The sequence below is a fragment of the Photinus pyralis genome, unplaced genomic scaffold (assembly GCF_008802855.1).
Source record: "Photinus pyralis isolate 1611_PpyrPB1 unplaced genomic scaffold, Ppyr1.3 Ppyr1.4_LG1, whole genome shotgun sequence".
In the NCBI taxonomy this organism is placed as follows: domain Eukaryota; kingdom Metazoa; phylum Arthropoda; class Insecta; order Coleoptera; family Lampyridae; genus Photinus; species Photinus pyralis.
Genome location: NW_022170249.1, coordinates 26,905,814 through 26,929,405, shown reverse-complemented (window position 1 = coordinate 26,929,405; position 23,592 = coordinate 26,905,814). Strand labels below are relative to the sequence as shown.

At 38.7% G+C, this 23,592-nt stretch overlaps 2 protein-coding genes across 2 annotated transcripts; both read right to left on the bottom strand.

The window, feature by feature from the left end:
- Positions 1–902: 902 nt before the first annotated feature.
- Positions 903–14,039, bottom strand: LOC116174097 (dystroglycan-like). Its single transcript, XM_031491898.1, has 6 exons — positions 13,777–14,039; positions 7,621–7,944; positions 6,050–7,569; positions 3,420–3,774; positions 3,091–3,372; positions 903–3,040 (listed from the first exon to the last, which is right to left on the bottom strand). The coding sequence occupies exons 1-6, from the start codon at positions 14,005–14,007 to the stop codon at positions 1,928–1,930; spliced, it is 3,825 nt and encodes a 1,274-aa protein (XP_031347758.1). The 5' UTR covers positions 14,008–14,039; the 3' UTR covers positions 903–1,927.
- A 7,323-nt stretch (positions 14,040–21,362) lies between these two features.
- LOC116158933 (protein NEDD1-like) lies at positions 21,363–23,189 on the bottom strand. Its single transcript, XM_031471805.1, has one exon. The coding sequence runs from the start codon at positions 23,105–23,107 to the stop codon at positions 21,488–21,490; it is 1,620 nt and encodes a 539-aa protein (XP_031327665.1). The 5' UTR covers positions 23,108–23,189; the 3' UTR covers positions 21,363–21,487.
- Positions 23,190–23,592: the final 403 nt, after the last annotated feature.

The window sequence follows — 23,592 nt, the reverse complement described above, 5'->3', positions numbered from 1 at the left end:
ACTGTAGAAGATTTCTCCAACAACACTAAAACGTGCTCAGGCATTTTTTAACAATTCGCTGTTACCTACCTGATAAAAACAGGGTTTGTTATCTATAACACCTTGTATAAGGAGTTCAAAATAAGATTCGTAATGCAAAACTTTAGCTTCTAAAGATATAAACCAGCGCTTCTCAAGAGTCATGTACCAAACATTCCTTTTTATATTTTAAGTAGCATCTATAGGTAATATTTAATTAATCATGGTAATTCACATGCTAAAATTTTAATAAAAACCGAAATAATATCCCATGCGGTGGCATCTGCGAGATTGTACAAACAGCGCTGCGGGCGGACGTTCTACAAGATTACCAGTGTTGCCAATACTTCTGTATTTTAGTTTTTAGATTTATTTATCTATTTTGTAGAGTTTTTTTATGTTTGTTATAGGTTATTGTAGTGTGTGTGTGTAGCTCTACAAAATCAATGATTTTAGGTCTATTCTTGTGCACCTACCACCGCAAATAATATGTACCACAGGTCGAAAACCGCTGATATTTTTATTCCGACTGGCGGTAAATATGATTTATATTTAGGCACCTGGAACCCTTAACAGGAACATATTGTATTATGCACTAGTCGAAGTCGTAAGCAATGTTATGTAGATAGATGGTCTATAGATATGTAGCGCAGCGCTAGACGGGCGGAAACACGGCAACATAGATGCTCCCACTCTCTTAGTTGCGCTAAAAATTTGATTTAATATCATTAAAACATTCTTCTTTGTATAACTATAATCTGCAAAGTCCTCTGGTTACTGCTTCTTCACTCCTCCTATGCCAATCCATCAAAATCGTCGACAGCCCCTCCAAGTTACTGCATATATTATCGACAGGCTTTATTCCTAAAATAAGTGCACACACCTACTCACAAATATTTTATTGTATATATTTGTCAGAGGCTACTACATGTTAATACAAAAAATGTAAGAATGGTATGGGACCTAAAAAATTCGATTTCAATAATAAAAAGATGATCACATGCGTTTATATCAAAATACTGTTCACAGTTTAAATGTACATAATAATATATTGGAAATGTATTTTGATCACGCAATGTAGGTATTTTATATACTTAATGATTATGTAATGTGATTATGCATTTGTTTCATTTATATCCACAATTAGGATTGTTTGATTAATAGATTGTGTCAGTATCAACAGCTTTTCCTCTTCTTTACCTAATATGTATATGGTAACTTATGTTATAAATATAGCTTTTTTAAATTATTAAATATCGAAACATTAATACAGACAAATCAACTCCAAAAATACATATAAACGAGTGCGTTTAATTTTAATGTCGGAGACAGTTGTATAAGCAGAAATTAACAGCCATAATATGTAAATATTAAAAATACATAAAAAAGTTATAAAAAATTCAGTATACTTATCAGTACATCGTAGAGATACATAGAAATATATTACAAGAGTACAAATTTAAGGTGGCGGTTGGGAAGTTATCACAACCACTTACAAAATGTATTATTATTTGTCATGGAATTTGAGATTATTTTCACAACTATAGGGATAGGGATTGCCGACCGCTGACTCATAAGTACCAAACTCACTGATCAATTCCAATATACAAACTAAAATCATTACAACACATGCAAATTGAAATTGTCCTCACTACTATAAACTTCGTTCGATAGGATTAGTAGTACATTCCATTGTGAAAATATAATTAGTTCACTACCAAAGTACGAATACATTTGGTACAATTTTGTAAATATCACTACTTGACCCACACTGCCTCTCAATAACAAGATCAGTGCAAAAAACTTTTTGTTACTGAGACACCAAAAATAGAAATAAATCGGATTGACAATTATTTCAACTAAATCTGGCAGTTGGAGATTATTGCTGGTAAAATTGGAAGTGTATTTGTTAAGGGGGTACATACGGCGGTGGCTTTCTATACGTCGGGGTTGGTTTTGGGCGTGGTTGTCTTCCGTTATCCTGAGTTCGTGTAAAGGGCGGGGGTGGCTGATATGGCTCTGAGTCGTCCGAGGTCAGCTTTAAAGATCCACTTTTACTATACTCTGGAGGCGCAAGAGGTGGTTTTTCATCTTTCAAAATAATGGGTGTCTTCGTGCCCGGTTCCGGTTTCTCATCCAATTCTTCTTGGAAAATCACAGGAATACCCTTATTACCGTAGCTTTGCCGTCCGTCCTCTTCTAAGTTCATTTTACCTGAACGGCGCCTTCTGTACAAAACACAAGCTGCAATGGCCGCAAGTAGAAGCATTGCCGATATAATTACAGCTGGTACAATGAAAGTCACAAGATAGTCGTCATTACTCTCCTGAGGTGCACCTTCGTTAGTCTCGTGAGGGACGCCTTCATCAATTGGCACTATGCTCTCTGGAATACGAGTTGGCAATGCAGGCGTTGTTGTTATCATTTTGCATATACCAAGATGCTGTATACTGAAGGCAATAACGACAAAATCGCCTTCCATTATCGAGTAGACATGGTTTGACATGCTACGCTCATTATTAATCAAAATAGACTCCAACTTCTTCAGCTCACCCCACGGGCATTCGTCCTTAACTAAAGTCTTATTGTACCAGCTTATAACCGTTGACGGTTTCGTTAGAGAGCTGCCTTTTGCAAAAGAACCCAAGTGTATGTTATTTACGTTATCATCTTTAAATAGGCTCTGCAGTTTCTCCACGAATTTCCTCTTCATATCTGGATTCTTGACAAATGACTCAAACTCTACCTCTACTGTCATACTGAATTCCACATTATATTTTCCTTTTAGAGACGGGTGTACCTCGACAATTAGAGTATCGCTAGCAGTCAATCCCCCAGAATCTTCGCACACCAATTGGTACTGCATGCGTCTGAAATCCGTGGAGCTGGGAACGCCATAGAACTCTTTGTTTTTCACGTCGAACTGTAACCAATGATCACTTGGGAGGGGCTCTCTGTCGGCTGTAAACAGTTGAAGCTTTAAGTTGTTAGGGTCTACATCTTCGGGATCATAAAATGTGTCCTGTAAATCAATATTAATAAATAAACGGCAGCGGTGCATAGGCGGCTTACGTCTGGCACGCGGAAAAGTAGAAGTTCGCCAACAGTTGCATTCACATGGTCTACGGGGTTTCGCAAGATGGGTGGCAAGTTAGAGGGTGATTGTATTGGAACGTGATGCGAGGGAGGATAAACAACGGGGGGCGTTATTGGCATTTCGGGTGGTAGTAATGGCGGTGGGACCTCTTCACATATTTCCATCAGTCGTTGAGTAATTTTTTTGGCCCGCAGTTGTGGTGCAAGGCTATGACTTAACACTGACGACGGGTCGCCATCCTCGTTAGCAGTTAACAACTATCAGAGATATCAGTATAAACGCTCTAAAAAATTAGATTACTTACGTTAAATATTTCTTCTATCTCTGACTTTTCGCAAAACTCCGTGGGTATTGAGTCATTCGTCCACGTAAAAATAATAGGATCGGTCGCGTAGCTTACGCTTCTGACAGTGATTTTAGAAGTATTGGTAGTAGAGAACACGTGACCGATTCCGTTAATTATGTGCAAGGCCCAATCCAAAGGGTGGAAGAAGTCTTCTTTTCTTTCGACTCGGGCGTACAAAGTGAATTCGTGATTGACAGTGCGCCATGATTTGTGCTGCTGTACTGTAATTTCCACTTTTTCGGATACCGAAGCGCCCTCTGTGTCTGTTGCCCTCAGTAGGAAATCCCAACGCGAAACGTCTTCTTCAAGAGGTCTAAAAATCATTTTGCTGTGTTCATTCATTGACAATGTTTTCTTATGTAACTTTGCATGATTAAAGTAATGGTCATAAGTATGCAACACAGACGCATACGTTTTGTGATTAGCCCAAAGAATGATATTAACTATGTAAATAATCACAAATGAGAGCAACCAAAGGTAACCAGTACCCCACTGCCAGCAGTGGTCATGTGGAATCCGACATCACTGGCATTCCCGAACTTCGAAAACAGCGCGACTAGAAATTTTGCGTTGAACGTTGGCACAGAAGCCTAACATGCACTATCAGTGCTCTGCAAACTCCATAGCTAACACACCCGATCGGCAACCCTTACCCGCCTCCGTCATCAAAATAGCAAACAACTCACCATTTCGCTATTATCAGGTTTGACCACCTAACTAAAGTCTCCGACAGTCCCATCAAGGGCCAGGATACCCATCTGAGACCTACCATTAATCAGCTCTTAGGATCTCTTAAGTGGGGTCGTCCATTTCACTAGTGGAACGGCCAGCTGGAAAAAATTTTTTACCTACAGGACGCAATCGCCATTATATGCAACCCTTTTCGAGTTTGATGATTGGGTATAAAAATGTTAAGAAAGAAAGCATCGCAAAAAACGCCGTGACAGAAGGAGTAAAGAAAGAAAATTACATCGAACCGCGAAAAAAAGTCAAAGCAGTTCATAAAGGCGTAACTAGTCATAATGGGCGCGCGAAGGATGCCTGAGAAAGATGTAAAAGACAGAGATGAGCAAGAAAAAGTGTGAAAGCATAAGATGTAAACGAAGTGCTAGAGTGAAGGAATAAAACGTAAATTAAGAGTTACGCGAAAGAAGCAGGCATGAATGAATAGTGAAGGGTGTGAAGTAGTTCGAAGGACGCGGAGAAGAGCAACTAAAGCAAGAGGTCGGTTTGAATAGATCTGAAAGAAAGCGGCAAAACGTAAGATCAATTAACAGAGAATGGAGTAAAGAATAAAGAAAATAAGCGGTAGGAGACATGAAGCAATCGCGAAAGATGCACAAAGAAGGAAGTAAGATGAATTAAGGTAAAGAAGGTTTGAAAGAAGTACGAAAGATATGTTAGGAAGTCTCCAAAAAACTAAACGCGTCGTAGATGTGAAGAAAGCGCAAAGAGGAGAAGAGCCGTGGAGAAATTATTAAGAAGGTGTAAAATAAGCACGCTTGAAAAAAGCGAAAGTAAATGAACGTGGAGGAAAGGATACGTAAACAAGTGCGAATGAAAGAATTTGGAAGGAGGCGTACAGAAGACGAAAAAGTAAAGTATGAAGGATTGAAGAAGGACGAGAAGAGAAGAACGGATGCTGAAGTAGGGAGAAGGCGTGCATAAGCCGTAAAGTAACGTGGCGATAAAGAACTAAAACGTACGAAGGTACAAAGCAGGTGTGAAGAACGTAAGTCTGAAGGAGGATTAATGCGGTCTGAACTTGACTGAACTAAATGCAAAGGTAGGGGAAGAGACCGACAGAGAAATAAGGCGCAATAGAATCAGGTGTTACAAGCTCGTAAAAAGGTATGGAACCAGAAGTCCGGAAGATGCGAATGGAAGCATCAAAAAGATGTCGAGGATATGTTAGACGTGAACGAGGAAGGTAAGTTGAAAAAACGTAAAGAAGTAGTGATAAAGATATGGAACAAAGCGGCAAGAAACAATGACATGCACGTTCATAAAGAAGTAGTGAAGACGCGAAAAAGCCATCAATTTTGAAAAATTACCTACTTAAAACATTGATAATTATACATCCGCGGCCGGTGTGGTTTAGTAGCATAAGAACTAGACCAGAAACTGAGACGACTCGGAGGGTAATAATAGACGGCTATGGGATGTAGCGCTGGCCAAACTACCTCTCCAGAATTCGCTCCAAAGACGACAGGGATAATAACAAGTGGTCCTATCACATGTAGATCCTTACCGCATTACGAAGCATTACAACCACCTAACCCAATGAGATCTAGATAGTCCAAAGAGCCTACACCAGTCACGTTCTTACAACTCGGTACTGTTTGGTCGCATTGAAGCAACTAAATCAAGTGAAAATCCTAACTCAACCAAACTAGTGTCCATTAAAGACGCATATCCTCTTCCCTTCATGAATGATATTCTGGACTAAATACGATATCATATTACCTTTACCAATATTAGGCGACAGACATTTCCTTTTTTTCTATCTAGACTCACACGCTAATGAGTATTCGCAAAACCCACAGACAATACCTTAAACTATATTAGGTATAATTGTTTATACTTACAGTCCATAAATTTCTCGCGTGTTCGGATTAAACTGACACCAAAAGTTCGGATCAATCGGATGCCCTTCCTTAGTCAACAGCTCCAATTTAAGATCATACTCGTCTTCGGTATCCGAGAACATATCCTTCGGTATGTATTGGCTGAAATTCTTCCCGGCGGTGACGGCGATTCGATTCAGTCGAATTTGTATGGTCGGCGGGAAATTCTTCACTTCGTAAACCACACTTTCGGTCACGTGAGGCGAGGTCATTTTTTGCGTGGTCAAAATGGGAATTTGCCTAACTGTGGTGTGTTTGGTTGTCGTTTCTTCCAGTGTGGTTGGTTTTTCAGTCGTTGTCGTTGTTGTGGTTGTGGTAGTTGTAGGAGTTGTTGAAGTGATTTCCGTGGTTATAGTGGTGGTCGTTCTAGGTGTTGTTGTTGTAGTGGATGTTGTTGTGGAAGTTGTTGTAGTAGGCGGTGCAGTTTCTTCAGTTGCAAAGGTCGTGACAGTAGTAGTAGGTAAAATTTCCAGAGTAGTTGTGCGAATTGTAGGAGTAATTTCTGGGAGTATGTTAACATCTTCCACTTTTGCTTTAGTCGTACCTTCAGTAATTGTAGTTTCAGTATCAACTTCTACCTTGGGCAAATCCTGTTTACGCTTTTGATTTGTATGCAGTATATCATTGTGTATAAATGGCAACTCGGTAATCACACCATCGTCGTCATCATCATCGCTACCATCGTCATACTCTTCTTCATCATACTCATCATCAGATTCTAATGTTTCACTTGGTTTGTATAAACCACTAACTGGAGTTACCTTTTCCGTTTTAATTTCTCTGGCGGTTGTAGAAGTAGGAGGCACAGAAGTTGTGGTTACTGTAGTGGTATGTGGTGAGGATATGTGAGTTGTCATCTGAGGTAACAACTGTCTAGACTCAGATTCTGCAACTTTGGGAGTATCTTCCGTAGTCTCAAGACTATTTTGCGTGTCGTCCACAAAAGGAAGGTCTGGAGTTATTTCATCGAATGGTCTAATTTCGCCATGGTGGTGACGATGAGGATGGTTCCCACTAACTGTGCTACTAATAACACTTTGTGCATCAACAGGAGTGTGATCTACAGTTTTCGTGGTAGTGGTAGTTTTCTGTGTTGTGGTACTAGTCGTTGTGGAACTGCTTGTTTTACTGTCTGGATTATCAGGGTCATCATAGTCGTCGTACTCGTAATACTCTTCATAGTCACCACTACCATCGTCTTGCCTTTTTTCTCTTAGAAGTGGCCGAGTTTCAGTCTTAACACGCCACCCGACCAGTGGCAACCTAAGTACTTCGCTAATTGTCCCATCGCGTGCTTGTTGCTTTAACTGGTGCACGATAGACGCTGCGTTCAACCACAGACGACCTTCACAGCCTACTGTCACTTGTATAAAACTACTCTCTTTAGACACTCGGGAGCGTAAGTCACCAGGACCGGCCAACACAACTGAGCTATCCGATATATCGTCAGGACTCAACTGTGGTTTCAATACGAAGGCAGTCTAAGAAAAACGAAATTATTACCACAGTTAAGTAATTAGCAGAACACTTACGTATGGCATGCCAAAAAATTTGGCAATGTTATTAATAGCAATAATTCTCTGCTTGGGTTTGATTGCTTTAGTGGATTTGTCGATTATTAACGTTAAAACAGTGCTGTCCTCTGTCGCGGGACATCTGTCGATGCCTTCCGGAGGACCGTTATATTCACTAATTATTAATGTAAATTCATCATCCGTACTCAAGGATTGTCGCACAGCCTTTACTGATATGTGTAGTGTACCAACGTCGTCTTGCAAAGGAACACCCCAAAATACTCCACCAGTCTTATCAAATAGCAACCATGACGGAAGAGGAGCACCGTTATCGATTTTGGCCTAAAACGAAAGAAAAATGGCATTACACTCATTTTAAATTCATACATTTGATGGCTAATTAAAAATGAGTATGGTTTTCATTGTAATTATTAGTGACTTCCTCGCAAATGTTTTGAATAACAGAAATCCGTTTTTATTTTATTGGAATGTATGTACATTTTCCGTGTGTGAATTGTTTCTTGGGCTAATTAACCGAATCGTTTATAACCTCAGAATAGTTTTTTCTGTCATGGCATACCGCCATAGGCACCCACAGAGGGCTGTCAGGAGGCGTGAGAGAACATCCCCCCCCCCCCCCCATCTTGATGGTTATAAATGTTTTGGATTCTACATGCCAAATTTTATTAAAAGTCGTCTCTTACTGGTAAATCTACGATAATTCTGTTCTTATTAAATTAAAAAAAAGTAATAAAAAATTCGAACAAGTTTTGACACATGTGACCGGAAACCGACGCCATTTTTGTTCTGGAAAAGTCCCCCTGTTACGCTTTGTAGAAGCATTGTACGTACGACCCATTCCTTTATTCTCCTCTGCACCGGTTGCTACAATGTCATTTAAACTGAATCCTCAACAACAAAGGTCGCTTTTTTAAAATTTAATTTTTAACTCTTTTTTATGTAAGATATAATTTGAGAGCATTTAATTGGTTTTTAGTGCACTTGAAAGTCTTTAAAGGACGTTAAGAGTCGCAAACAATCTTCAAGAACGTCAAAGAGTCTTCCCAACGCTTTTAGAGTCATTGATAGTGTCTCCTCGCTTTGAGAGCGGAGCTTTTGTGAGTCTTTCAGGACTAGAAGCCTTAGAAGGTCCAGTAATTAAGATCCTTCAGAGTGTTCAAAAACATTTAAGAACCCACTACTTTTAATTTTTGAAGCTCTTTTTAGAACCTTGAAGAGTATTTTGAAATCATTCTTAACTTGAACTTCCAAAGGCGACTCGACAGTCACTCATTTTTGATCACCCGATATGTTTCTTTGCGAATGAGGTTTTCTACCTACACCGCAGATTAAGTTAAATTAACGCCATCACATCTGAACACACAGCATTCCATATTTCTTACTGACTATCAAAATAAAAATAAAATACAAATACATGAACTCCCGAGTGAACTCCCCTCAGCCATGCGCCAGTATTGGCTCTTTTTATAAAAGTAATAAAAGCATTTTAAAACCCTAAGGCAAACCTGGTAGAGGGAAACTAACTTTTCCAATTAACAAATTCGGCGCAATAATTTGCATTATATACCTATTGGCATAAAATTTTATGGAAATAAATTAAAAGCAAAATTATAAATTGGGAAATTTAGCACCCATTTGTTATAATTACAATGGAACATTTATATCCCAAATGATCTTTTAAAATTATTTGAACAGATGTCCAAACAGTCACCCCGATGCCTAATTTATTTACATTACATTATACAACAGAAGTCATTCTGCACTTAACTATCATCGAAACTGCTGAAACTCAATACCATTTTATTCAAACAAGCCGTCGAACGAATTTTGCATTTTAAATGAGATTCAATATTTAATGAATTTTAATTAATGGGTACGCGAAATGCACGTTGTAATTCGATCAAACATTCAAATGTTAACGAGTTTAATTCTACTAGTTATACTAATTTAAAGCTTGCCGAGTCAGCCGAATTACAGCGCGACAGCAAAATTGATCCCTTCCTACTGGAAGCTTTGCTTAAAGTACGAGAAGTAGAATCAGAAAAGTCTATGATGATGGTTTGAAACAGATTAATGTTGGAAATGTACACCCTACGTAGATATATAAATAAAAAGTAATTGTTGTACTAGACTAATCCCCCACGGTCTAAGTAATTAAAAACTGTTTTGTTCTTATTAAAGTTAGTTCACTTTATGGCATAATTGATTATATTATCTGGTTCGTATTACATAGTTAAAATGGACACTGAAATTGTGACATATAACATCTGGTGGCCAAATGCATATTTAATTTCATACTTGATTACTTTAGTGCAATAATCACATCCCGCCCTCCAGATCAAAAGAAATCTTGATATACAGCACCCGTATTTACTGAACAATTAAGTAACTACTTATCTATACTTTCCAAGGAATTTCCACGTGAAACTGTCACCACTGTTCACAACAATTAGGGACGACCAAATCGATGGCCCACTAACCTTCAAGATGTTGCATAAGAGTCGCCTCAACCATTGTAATTTAGTCCATGCAAAATAAAAAGCATTACTTTATAATTTGTTTATTCCCCCCGCCCTTACCATTAAATGCACGCAAGCAGTTTTATTTGGGAATGAATAGTGTCGTTAATCACGCAATTTTTCACCTAAAATCCTACCTAACCGCATTCTGAGTAGAGATCCGTAGCAGGATAATAGAAATTATGCTGCGTGATTGCTTTCCGGACAATTTGCCGCACAGCGTTGATCGATTGGTTGAAAATGTATTTCCAATCACCGAATGCAAGTGTAAGTAATAGAAAACCGCAACAATTTCAGTTACATCGATCGCCAATTCTAATAGATATCTCAACAGAACAATCTGAAAGGTGTAAATTTGAAGAAAGAGATTCGGGAAAAGCATCTCTTTATCAAACCACCAGTACTAATTTTTAGGAAGGGTCGTTTCGATATCAGGTTAATCGTAAATTGGTGCTTTTCGTACCCCCTCTCGGAAATAATGTCGCCCTTTCTTTTATATCGATTTTACATAATATTCTATCCGTTTGTGTTAATGTTGATAACTAAAAAAAACCATCGTTTCGAAAGTAAAAAAGTAAGGTACCTACCTACAACCTATAATTTCTTTTTATTCATCGAAGTTTACCTACTAATTTAATTGAAAGGAATTGGAGGTATGGCCGGTAGTAAAAGGATGGATTCCATTTGTTAATTTCAGAAATGAGCGAGAAGGATCGGAAAAAGTCGTTGAGAAGACGAACAAGACGAAAAAGTGTGCATTTTGGATAATTGCCGTCATTCTTGGTGGATGTGCGAAGTTTGTTATGTAGAAGAGAGAATTCAAAGGATCGGTCGGTCGGAGGCAGAGGCAGTAGACGCCTTTACTTTAAATTAGTCGTCAAATTTCTTTTGTTTTCCCTCCTTTTTCTCCAGTACTTAGAGAGCTGCAAAAAATTATACAGGACAAGGCAACGGGGATCCTGGTAGCCTTTTTTGGCAAGCTCGGCCCTGGTACCCACTCTTTTTAAAACTTACGCGTAATCTTTTGCTCCTTCCGGCTGATACCACCACCCATTATTAGCAAATCTTATCCTGGTAGTCGCGAAGTTGTCAGGGAGGCCTTCCGACGAAAAGGAATGCCGGACAGTGCTTTAGACACAATGTCCAGTTCTTTACCTGATTCCACAATTAACGAGTTGGATCCTTCAACTCCCACAGAGCAATTTTAACCTTAACCACTTCAGGGGACATCCTAACCTCAAAAGGTTTTTGAAGGGGAATCTCTAGAATTATACCACAAAAGCCTGGATCTAACGCTACATGGGATGCCAAACCCATGCTAAGGTTTTTGGTACCCCTGATGACAACCACTATCTCAAAAACTTACTTACTTTGCTGGCCTTGGAAACAGACCAAAGAATCCAAATCTTATCGTTGATAAAGTGTAAGAATATTAAGTTCCTAGACTCGGACGTAAAAATCCTAATTCCAGACCAAATAAAAACCTCGGGACCTAGACGGAAACAAGCCTGCTTGAATTTACCCTTATCTGAAAAAAATCCAAGACTGTGTGTATCTAGCTTAATTAAGTGATCGACCCTATAAGACCCTCGGACTGCGACAACGCGTTCTTGACCTACAAAAAACCACATGGGCGAGCGAACAAACAGTCGCTAAGTCGTTGGGTGAAAGTAACACAAGCAAGGCAAGCGGTGGACTTGACTCTGTTTTGTGCCCACTGTACTTAGGGAAGTACCTCCACCTCTGCAGCCTTAACCAATAGCATGTCACTGCTCACTGGACACCATTAGGCAGTCAACGTGCTGGACCGAACATACAAAATGATATATTGCGTTATGCGGGTAAATTCGGAATGAGATAAATGAAGCGGGTCATTGTAATTAAAATAAGAGCAAGGAGATTCGAGTTAAATAAGTCTATCGAAACCGAATGTCAAAAGACGAAGATATTCGCAGCGTTTCCAAGATAGAAAACTAGAAATCTGAAAATATCCACTGGCGAGGATTCTATAGCCGGTCCGTGCAGAGTACCGCGAGAAGGAGGTCCAATTTTATTCCGATTGAAAGTCGTGGCCAGAGCGCATTTAGAACTCCTGGTGCTCGAGCAATAAAGGTATTTATGAACAAATGTTCTATCGCGCTGTAGTATTTCCGCTTTCCGTCGTCTTACCGTTATAGTTGTTACTGTTTGCATCGATATATATCGATGTATATATTTGAACTAACGTCGTAGTGCAATTGATTTAATTACAAATTATTGAAGAGCGCTATTGTAAAGGCAATTTAACCAACAACTTGTAATTTTGAATCAAGTTGGTGTTGGTTGCGACACCGAGTCGCAATAAAATTTAGGCTTGCGACAAGGTGTTTATGAAACTACAATTAATTTCCTTTTAGCACCTAACGGTCACTCATTATACATGTTCAGTTTATTTCAATTATAAATAAAGTTGAATATTTCCTATCAATGCGAAGTGTGTTTTTGCGGTTGAATGCCTGTTCACCATTTTCTTTACAGGATTGTAAGTTTCGGCGCAAACCCATGTATTCTATTGGATCGCATAGCGCATTTTTAGGGTTGCGAATACTCGTTTTAAACTTTTCCGCAAGAAGAATAACAATATACATATCTAGAAAAGTAAAAGGAGTAAGAAATATCAATATTACAATGGGCAGGGGATTAAGACAATTACACTGCAGTTTGCCTTGCATGCACGCATCGCAAGGATAATTGTCCGAGGAACTTGAGCGCGTAACACTTCCTCTATTTACGGTAAGTACATATTATCTTTACTTACACGCTGCTTCGTCCCATTGTAATTTTAATTGTTCCTTAGCATTTCGTTTGTCCTATTTTCCACTTTACTTCGTTACCCTCCGTTTTCCCTTTCCAACTTACTTAAAAGCAAGCCTGCGCGGAAAGGAGGGAATCGAGAAGGGTGGATTGTACCGCCAGAAAACGATAGAGTTCGTTCGAAATTAAGAAAAGGCACAAGCCACAAACTGGTGTTCGTTCGCATATATATTCGTCGTAATTATTTGAGTTGCAACCCGTCGTTTCGTCGCCTGTCCATCCACCGTAGTGGACAATTGAACCACCAGCGCTCGTCTTTGTCGATACACAAGTAAGTTCCCTTTTATTACTTCGTCCTGTCAACCTCAATTTTGCAGTGAGCCGTTCTTACCGGTCCGCCAAGAAATACAATATTATATAATTCATACTACACATTAATTTTGTCATATAAAGTAATAAATAGTTTGTACGTACATTTCTTTTCAATTTCCTTTTTAGACAAGGCACGAGAAAGATTTCCCTTCATACATACAGTCCACTTAATCGTTTGTTATTAACCCTTTTTACCAGCGCGGAACACACGCTGTACAAACACGAAAGGAAAAAGATACAAATAGACGGACGGTTTAATTTATCAAAACATGCACCAGAGAACTTTAATTTTAACTTTATGAATAATTTTCCAATTTGACTGCGGAATTCCACATTACGTAAAGAGAAAAGTAAAACCAAAAAATATTAATTACAGTTACGTAAGCATTCACATCACGTATTAACTGGGGACACCGAACAATCAACATGCATTCAAAATTCAACAATTAAAACAAAAAATCGATCTTACCTCGTAACTTTTAACGGTATCCCCAAATGAGTCCTTCGGAATAGCGAGATGAAAGACTCTACCGACTTGAGCGTTTATATCGGTTATTCCTCGTAATTTTTTCGGAGTTTCTACGGGAAATTCGACTTCTAAATCATCGGAAACGTCAAACGCAAAATCTTCATCCAATGCAAACGTGTAACAAGTGATCAACACTGCCAGCAGTACTGATAAAGTCGGTTGTGGTAACATGATAAAAGTCGTAGAAGGGTCACGTTGGCATCATCTGCAACAAGGAAAAGTAAAAATAAATAAAACGTCCGTATCACTAATGCTGTAGGGTATAATAATATAAAGTAAATACGGTAGCCTGCGAGTAACAGAAAGCGGGATTGGGCCAGAATACAAAGCATTTACTTATAAAACGTGTGGTGCAGTAGAGGCTCTAATGTGGTTTTTGCTACGTTACCCCTTAAAAGCGCTTCCGTTATGTTATAACATATAGACCATGATGCCTCTCACGCTCGAAAATCTTGGTTTCTCGGTTATAACAGCTTCTCTACCTACTTAAACCTCTAACGACCATTATTTACTAATTGAAGCAACAATTTCGTAATCGATACTTCACACACCCCCCTAGAACAGCATTGCGTATATCGAAGATGGAAATGCCGATTTTAAGTAAACATAAATTCTGTGAACGAAAAGAAATAAAACAATAAATAAAGTGTAGGCCGGCTCTTCTCGATTTCGCTTTTACTCTTCTTCTCTTAAGCTTTTACCGAACAAGAATGAAAAACTGTTCCAAGGAAAAGTCAATTTATCTTATAGGAAATATAAATTGTCTTTTACCGATTCGATGTTTTTAAACCAAAGTAACGGCAAGGATCAGTTGGGGTTGGTTAACTTTCATAAATACTATTTTGTGGTAGATCTCGCAATGATGAGAATTATATAATTCCAGAAAGTGATCCACTATAGTCGTTATAAAACTAGAAATACGAACGAAACGGGAAATGGCATCCGTTTTTCCGCTCGTTGATAATCTGAGGAAAGGATATGTTTGCCCATTTTACACAGTGGTTCAAAATGGTCAAAGTAAACGGCATACGACTTGATGTTGTGAAAACAAACATAATTTTAGTGTATGTTCAATGTTGATGTCCTTGGTGCAAATAAATGTAAGCCATATGGCGCGCAAGTTTGATAAGACGTTTAAATTGAATGAAATCTGCAAGTGTAGCCCTTATTAAATTTTATTATTATCGTTTAAGACTATTGTTTCGCCGTGTTAAAATTGCACAGTGTGATAAATGTGTTCGTCAGGAGAACAATTGATAAGTTCGTGATCGTACGCGTCGTACGACCTATGAAAGTGGAATGTGGAACGCGATAAGCGATTTAATAAAACACCGGGCGAAGAAAGGATGAGAGGATCAGATCATTCCGATTTCATCATCGTAAGTTCACTGTTGAAGATTGAGTTCTTTCGTTGGTGGCAGTCGGCATATGCAGAATGTTTAATCCGAACTGTGTGGCGCAGTGGCGTGAAAGAGCGGCTGCGGTACTAAAGATCCTGGGTTACGGCATGGATATTTGTAAAGATAGGGTTAATATATCGGCTGACGGTACTATAGTCAGATGGGCGAGGCGAGATGTGTATCCTAAATAACACACGTGCACGCAGCATAACCCTGATTTCTGGCCCATAACACCCACCTCTGTCTATAAGTCAACTCTTTGCACAACGCCTTTTGTAACCACCGCTGTTATGCGAAATCTCATACGCCTTTTATCCCTGCTACTGGGATATTTGGATTGCACAAGAGATTTACAAAAACAAACGCTTCCTACTTAAAAACCTGAACGTTCACTAAACTTAATTACGAGGGCAAAACCGTATCCAGCTTCAACATTCAAGAGATGCTCCTTCCCTTTTCAAGGCGTTCGATACAGAAAAGGCAGTCTATACGTAAGAGGTGGTAGATGCGAAAAATGCATCCCACGGAAGATGCGAGAGGTGCCCCTTCCGCTCTCGGGTGTTCAAGGCGTTCGATACGAAAACGATGGCCGATGCGAAACAGACAGCGCATGTAAATGCGAGAGGTGCCCCATTCCTTTTTGGGTATATAAGGTGGTCGACACGAAAAGGGCAAAATGTAATCCTCTCTATGACGTCCTTCTTCTCTAAGGCGTTCAAGTTTAGACTGTGTGCGTTTTCAAAAGTGGCGATATTACAGTGTATCGACATGGAAGTGTCGCTTATTTTGTGTATAAGTCAAAGTAGACCTTAAATTCTATTGTGTATTATACCTATTTTACTACTTTCATTACATTAACTGTTAATATATACGTTAAACGGTTAAACCCATCATATTTCAATTTAGTAGACGAGAAGTTAACATAACCTCTTACTAAAAATTAGGCTGTCAGTTCTGAAAATTGCCAAGTTTTTCAGTTTTGGCAACTTAAGAATTATAAACGATTACGAATTAGGAACGTGAACTTTTTATTGAGATTAGTGGAAAATGTTGGGCTTCTTCCGCAAATTTTTTTGTTAAAAACGCTTAATTAAGGTACTCCCTAACCATTTTTATGAATTTCATGATCGTAGCTCGGGGTCCGTATAACACCATATACTTACCCTTTTTTTCAAACCAAATTCTTGTATCTTTAATATTCCACATAAGACACTGCGGCCTCTTTCGCAAGTACTGGGATTCTCATTTGTCGATCGGACAGCAGTAAATCGAATGGTCTGGTTGCAACGAGATCGAAAAAGTTCAGGTTCTTCATGACGACATGGACTTCAACCTTCACAAGAAAATGAAAAAGACAGTGCTCGCCTACAAGTGACTGTGAGAATTCAGGAATTATAAAATTGCATTTAGACTCCCTGTTCAAAATTTCTGTCTTTAGAACACTAACCTGAACTCAATAACCGGTTAATGTATGTTAATCATACGCTTCACATCATTATATAGTTAGTTTCATTCCACTTTGGTTGCTTAGTTAATTAAATTGGAGGGGTTAAGTGCAAGAGCAGATGTGTGGTCATGTACCCCATCTGAACTGCGCCCCATTGGATTGTGTCAAAATGATGTCTTTTTTTTCCTTCTATTATGTTTTATATATATATTTTATACACTATCCACCAATAAAAGACAATTTATTATTATTATTAATAGAAAGTCGCGCCTGATATTCAGGAAATCGGCGATGAAAACAAAACTATTTGTTAAAAGATTGCAATGCAATGGTTCAAATCCCATGATGTTTTGTAAAAACTGTAGTCTTAAAATTAGAACTTCGAGATGAATGTAACTAATGTCACCCAACTACGACATCGTAGATTGATATAATACTACATCTGTAAAATAACGTTGCACTTATAAATTAGGTACCAAAACTTTCATTCTTAACGGCTCGCTGTCAAAACAGTAGTTCATATAAATCCACTCGAAATGTACTCACTTTGATTTACTCGCTACTTGAGCAACTAATAATAATTTAACATAAATGAAAAATAACTAAAAAATACGCAAAGAAGCACCCATTAATTCAAAAGTAACAGAGATGAAAGTTCAAAACCGCCAACAACTGTCTAAATAAAAGATAGATTTATTATTATAGTGACAGAAGTTGGAAAATGTCTTCTGAAAGCAACTGAATTACAACTACTGGCACTATTCATTTTCGTTTACAGATTACTGTACCTACCTATCGCAAAATGTATAACATCAATTACAAAAATCAAATCAAGTCATTATTCTTGTTTGTTTATTTAATTTATTTTTATTTCTTGAATTGCATGTAGGGGTTTTTGCAATTTCAAACCGAATATTTCTTGAAAATACTTATCTGAAATCGTTTAACCATTTCATTTTTGTAGTGAGTAATTTTATTAATATTCGCCGGAAAAAGACGAACAACCCACGCGAAATATCTCCAACTAACACCATTCTTGATCTCATACATATTTGCTAAAGCCTAATATAAACTATTAGGGTATGTTCAGACAGGACGCTATCACGCTATGGGCGGTTGGATACTTTTTGATGCGAACAAATTTCCTTGCATTTTCTAACAGGTTGCGATGCGATGCAATTAATCACAGGAAATTTCTAGAACCATATTTGCGAAAGTAGTCACATCCCAAGTAGCAAAGAATATTGGCTCACATTTTGGAGTTTTATATAAAAAGCACAATAATCGTGTCAGCGGTTTGTTTTATTTCATTGTAACCCCTACATATTGAAGTATTATCGACATATCCCCATTCTCTAAAAAACACGGTTCAAGTACATTTGCAGCAGGTTCAAATTTACGAAAGAAATCCTCAATGGCCCGGATCTCCCGATGATATAGCGGTACGCGACAACTCGCCAACGAATGATCTTTTTTCCTGTTTAATGACAAAGGCAATATTCAACAGACCACAACAGCACTTTCTCCATGGTGAAAACACTTTTAACGAAAACAATAGGTTCTTCAAATTCTCATACCTATATCTACATCGTCCATGAATATTGGAACAAGAAATTGTTACATGTAAATAGTATTCACTCTTTCGAATTATTTGAACAATAAACTCGACAATCACATCGTTACGATTTATCCTAACGTGTAAACTACCCTTAATCTACGTTAAATAAAATTGGGAAGGCAGACGTTTACTAATCATCGTACAAAATCTGTCGTTATCTCTCGGTCTATACACAGCCGTCTATAATTACAAGCCATGCTGAGAAGTTTGGCAACGTTGTCCGAAAGTCAATTGGTGGGCCGATATGTTTTAATGGCGTCTTGTTGCTCTTGAAAAATTGCATTTTTCCTCTCTCCTGTGTTTCGCCTTGGTGGTTTTAATACAGAAGAAAGATACTTAGGCAGCTTACAATTGTACGTATATTTTATTTATTTAAAAAAATGGATAATAACATTGTTATTTGACGTTAAAATTCGGAACGCTGTAAATTGGTAACTGCATCATAATGTGTTTTCCATCGAGATCTCGAAATTGGTGAACTTCTGTCGAAAGAGGTCGAGGTGAAGCACACGCTTGGGCACTTAATTTTGGCAAAAGGATAGTAAATTGCTGTGCATCAGCGAGGTTTTATCAACGACCAGGTGTGTTTCGGAATGGCAGATTTTAAGCCAGTCGCTACTCCAGTGGATCTAGGTACGAAGCTTTTAAAGAGGGGATCCCCGTAGACTTCAAATTCCCGTACCGTGAACTCCTGGGAATAAGTCGGAAGGTTCCTTCATAAAATCGACTTGACATGTCCGTGCTACAATATCTGAAATACCAGCTAATATAGTTATTTATATAACAAGAGCGCGAAGTTCAATTTCGCGCATTGAGACTGAAGGTATTTTGACGAGGCGAAGCCGAGTTAAAATATCAGTCAAATGCGCGAAATAACTTCGCGCTAGCGTTATAGACAATATTTTTTCTACAACTGAACCGATTATTAATTAAATTGCTGTTTAAGTTCAACTTTGTCCCGTGCGCGAAATACTTTTTTTCACTGTTGACGATTTCGCGCACGTTGTCAAGGGCAACCTTACTTATTAATTAACCGTTTAAAAATCTAGTACTTCGCGCTTCGATATTCGTCAGAAAATGACAGGTTTTTTTGACAGTTGTAGAAAATAGTACATTATATATCAAGGTAGAGAAGTCCACTATTATTGCCTGAGCACCAAGATTACATCTCGAGGCGCTTGCGCCGAGGGGTGTAAGGTGCGAAGGCAATAATAGACTTCTCTACCGTGGTATATATACTATTTTTTTCACTACTAGCACTTGAAATTCTCTAAATTAACATATTATATTGATAAGAGAGTTAACGGTTGGACAGAATTGTTTGTTTCTTAATTTAACATGTCAATCAAGTACGTGGAAGTACAAGTCAAACAGGCCGTATTTTCTGTCATTGAGATTTTTCAAAGAGTAATTTCGTTCGAATTTTTTCAAAATGTGATAATTTTAGGTATGTAATTTCTCTGGAAATTGCGAATGGTGGCAATTATTCGTTTTAGAGAACTTGTCTAATAACGTTCATTGAGCGAAATTTCGGGTTGTGTTTTCTAAAAGTGACAGCATGACAGTTCTCATTATTGACTACTAGTTAATAATAAAAAATTATTAACCACTTTGAACAAATGCCGAGAAAGCCTACTTTACAAGTGGAAAAAAGGTTAATAATCATGTCATCAGACGCTAGTAGTGAAAAAAAATAATTATTGTATTCTTTCACTATAAACACTTACCGTACTTACGTACCACGTAGTGTGTAGGTCATATTTGAGCTTGTACAGGTACTTTGAACAAATACAAGTGCTTGTAAAGGGTCCAGTAAGGAGTAGCTTGCTTTAGAGGTTATGACAACAAATCGATATATTTCGTTTAGCAACTTACCTGAATAATAATTTCTGTTCATTCCGTACGGAGTAACACAAATTATCGCAATCTCGCTCTGTTAAAACAGGTAAAAAGGACTATTACACCCAAAACACATATAAAATACACCCAAAATCTGTCAACTTGAATTAGGAAATCGGCCTACCATGCAGTGTTGCCATAATTCTCAGCACGGCTTGTAATTATAGACGGTTGTGGTCTATAACAGTTAATGCATTTGTATGACACATTAAAAATTATCTCTTTGTCGAGTTGTCCATTGGCGAGTTGTCACGTTGGTGAGTCAGTGACGAGATGTCGCGTTAGTGAGTTGTCGTAGTGGCGAATTGTCACAGTGGCGGGTAGTCGTATTGGCGAGTCAGTCAGTGGCGAGTCTGTCCCTGATATAGGTCACTCACAATACACCGTTAATGATCCCTAAAAAACAAGTCGAATCGCCGCCACTGTAAAAAAATTCAATTGACTTCAGCCATACGCTTCTTCGTGACGTCAGACCGGCAAACATTCAGCTTTATATTGCAAAGTTCTCAATATAATTGAATTCGTCCACTGTAATTCTTGAATACGCACATTTTTCAGAATCCGCCATCAACTTCACTAACAGGTTATAAAATTCACCAAACACTGTTGGCTTCATATTGATACTTACCAATTTACGTTTTTGTCTGGTTAATTTGGATACTACCACATATTCTAATAGAGAACTTTCCGCTAGTAAGTGCCTTCGAAGTTTCGTACACAGAACAGAAGTTAGCATGCGACTATTTTCTAAATATCGCCCTAGAAATTGCATCGGAAAGTATCTCATGGCCCATCGCGCGATAGTGCCCTGTCTGAACGTAGCCTTAATAAACACATGCATTCAAGTTCAGACGTTGCCGAACGATAACCGCTGTGTAACGACATCGTTACGCGTTAGATTAAGCTGGTGAATCAATAATAATAAATTGTTGGCATGTTTGTCTTGTATTTAGTGAGTTCCAATGCAAGAAATTCGGGGCTCTTGTTCAAGGGCCAAAATATACTAGAGTTAAATGCAGAAAATACGCAAATGTACTGTACTACAAAGTAAAGTAGTACAAGAATCATCTTGTTCTCTTTAATGATTCTTCGCTTGTCCGAATATTCACATTTCATCTCAAATGGAATATCAAGATCTATTTTATATTCTACAACCATCACATACAGATCACCGATAGAATAGTAACAAAACAAATACTACAATTTTTTTTATTGTTATAGAAGTACCGCACTTTCACGAAATTTGCCTACTGTAAAACATTGTAGTGACAACACACGCAATGGAAATTATTTCATAGGTAAGCTTAAGACCGGAATACGGGATTTCAATTCAGCCCCATTGCGATCTTCAAGCTCTTCCTCTCCATTCTCGTCTTCGAAATTAAAAGAGGATTCAGTTCGGTCGATATCGTCTTCATCTAAAAATTGCAAATCGGTCAAGTTAAATTCATTCCATTTGGCGTTCATTTTGTGTTCCATCTGTATAAAGCCCTTACTGACTGCCATTCGCAGTTTGAAAAATTGTTTATTAATAAAGTCGTTTAGTCGATCGAACGTGTCCGCCGTAAAGTCGACGAGTTCGTTTTTCATTTGCGCGACATCGTTGGCGTGATCTATGTTCCCCTGCGAGGAAGATTTTTGAATTTGTTTCACCCAGCTGGAAACCATGTTTCGTTTGAAGCTGGTGCCAAGAAGTCGAATGTTTTCGGGATTTTCCTGGTGTAAGTTTGTACATCCTGATTGTCTATTTACGTTTACGGGTACGTTGGTATTGGGGAAACGTAGTTCGGGCTGAACATTACAACTATCGTGACTGTCGCACATAACAGGACCACAATCACCGGATGCAGGCGTTTGGGATATCGTTCCGGAGTACTGCTCGGCAAACAAACACGAATCGCCCTTTTTGAGTGGTCTAATAACATCACCAATAATAGGTGAATGGTCATCACGTTTGCTTGGACCGTTGTAATATACAGTAGTAACGCTCCCTGCGCCAGAAGAGTCGTCCATCAAATCCGATTGTGTTTGGAAGGCGATTCGTGATACTTTCTTGGGGTGGTGTGTTACGATGGTATTAAAAGGGTAGGTAATTTTTCTTCGATCGTAACAGAACAATTTACCATCGGATGAGGCGGCTGCAATTTGATCTCCTGTAGGAAAGAAGCCCACGGAGGTCAGTTCAGTGTCGCTGATGCAAGAAAATATAACAGATTTCGTTCTCAAATCATAACCGTTCAGCTTATGGTCTAGACCGACCGTCACCATATCATCTCCAAGGGAAAATGCTAAATCCGTAATCGAATTGATGTGAGATTTATCAACGATTTCAGCGTTGCCAGTGATAGAGTCCCATACAACGACAATACCATCGCTTCCTGCTGCTGCCAAAAGATTTGCTTGCTTCCGGTGGTATGCCATTGCCGTAAGATTGTTACTGTCCGGCACGTAGTAAGTTGATGAAATAGTGTAGTTAGAGTTATACAGGTATATCTGACCATTTGTACAACCTGCCGCCAAACAAGAGTCCATTGCGCCGTACTCTAAGAACATCACCGCCGAGGGTAAGGGATGCAACTGTTGGAGTACTGCTTGCTGTTGCAGGTCATACAGTGCGATTTTTCCTTTGCCATTGCCCAGAGTGATGTAATTTTGAACTGTTCTTGAAAATGATAGCGCTTGAATTTCGTCCATTTCAATCACCATGTACGTTTGTATCGTTTTCCCTACATGCATAATTAACGGACACCCCATCGACGGCACGGTCGTCGCTAACAGTTCACCCTCGCAGCACCAGGAGAGGCTCGGTTTATAAGAACCAGATTCCGGAAATTGAAACGAGCTGTGATAATGTCCTGAGGGCCATTTATGAAATTTAATATCTGTTCCGCAAGACGCCAATAACATCGCAATTAATTTTTCTCGTTTTTTTCGAAATACGTGCAATTTGAGTGGAATTGAGAGTTTCGTGTCAAGTTTGACAGCAGAGAACACGATAAATGTTTGCGCAAATAATATGGAAGACGCGTGAATACTTGGCTTAAAAGCACACTTGTCCGGATGGAATCGGCCTGGACCGATCGGCAAAAATGCCGTACCTGGGTACTGCATGTGCGTACTTATCCGCAAACGGCGCAAATGGATTTTCAATACCGATCTGCCGTCTATTCCGAACCGATTCTGTCCGATCCGGGCCGTTTCCGTTCGGACAAGTGTGCGCAGTTACGTATAAAACTATTATGATTCTTGGCTATCTTGAAGCCTATTTTTGGAGCCTTACTGGATTCTTCTTCCTCCTTATCTCAATAGTTTCCAAGAAAGTGACTCTCCTCTGCAGAAACTTGAGAAATTCATCGAGTATTACAAACTTGTCTTCATCTGTGTAGATTCCT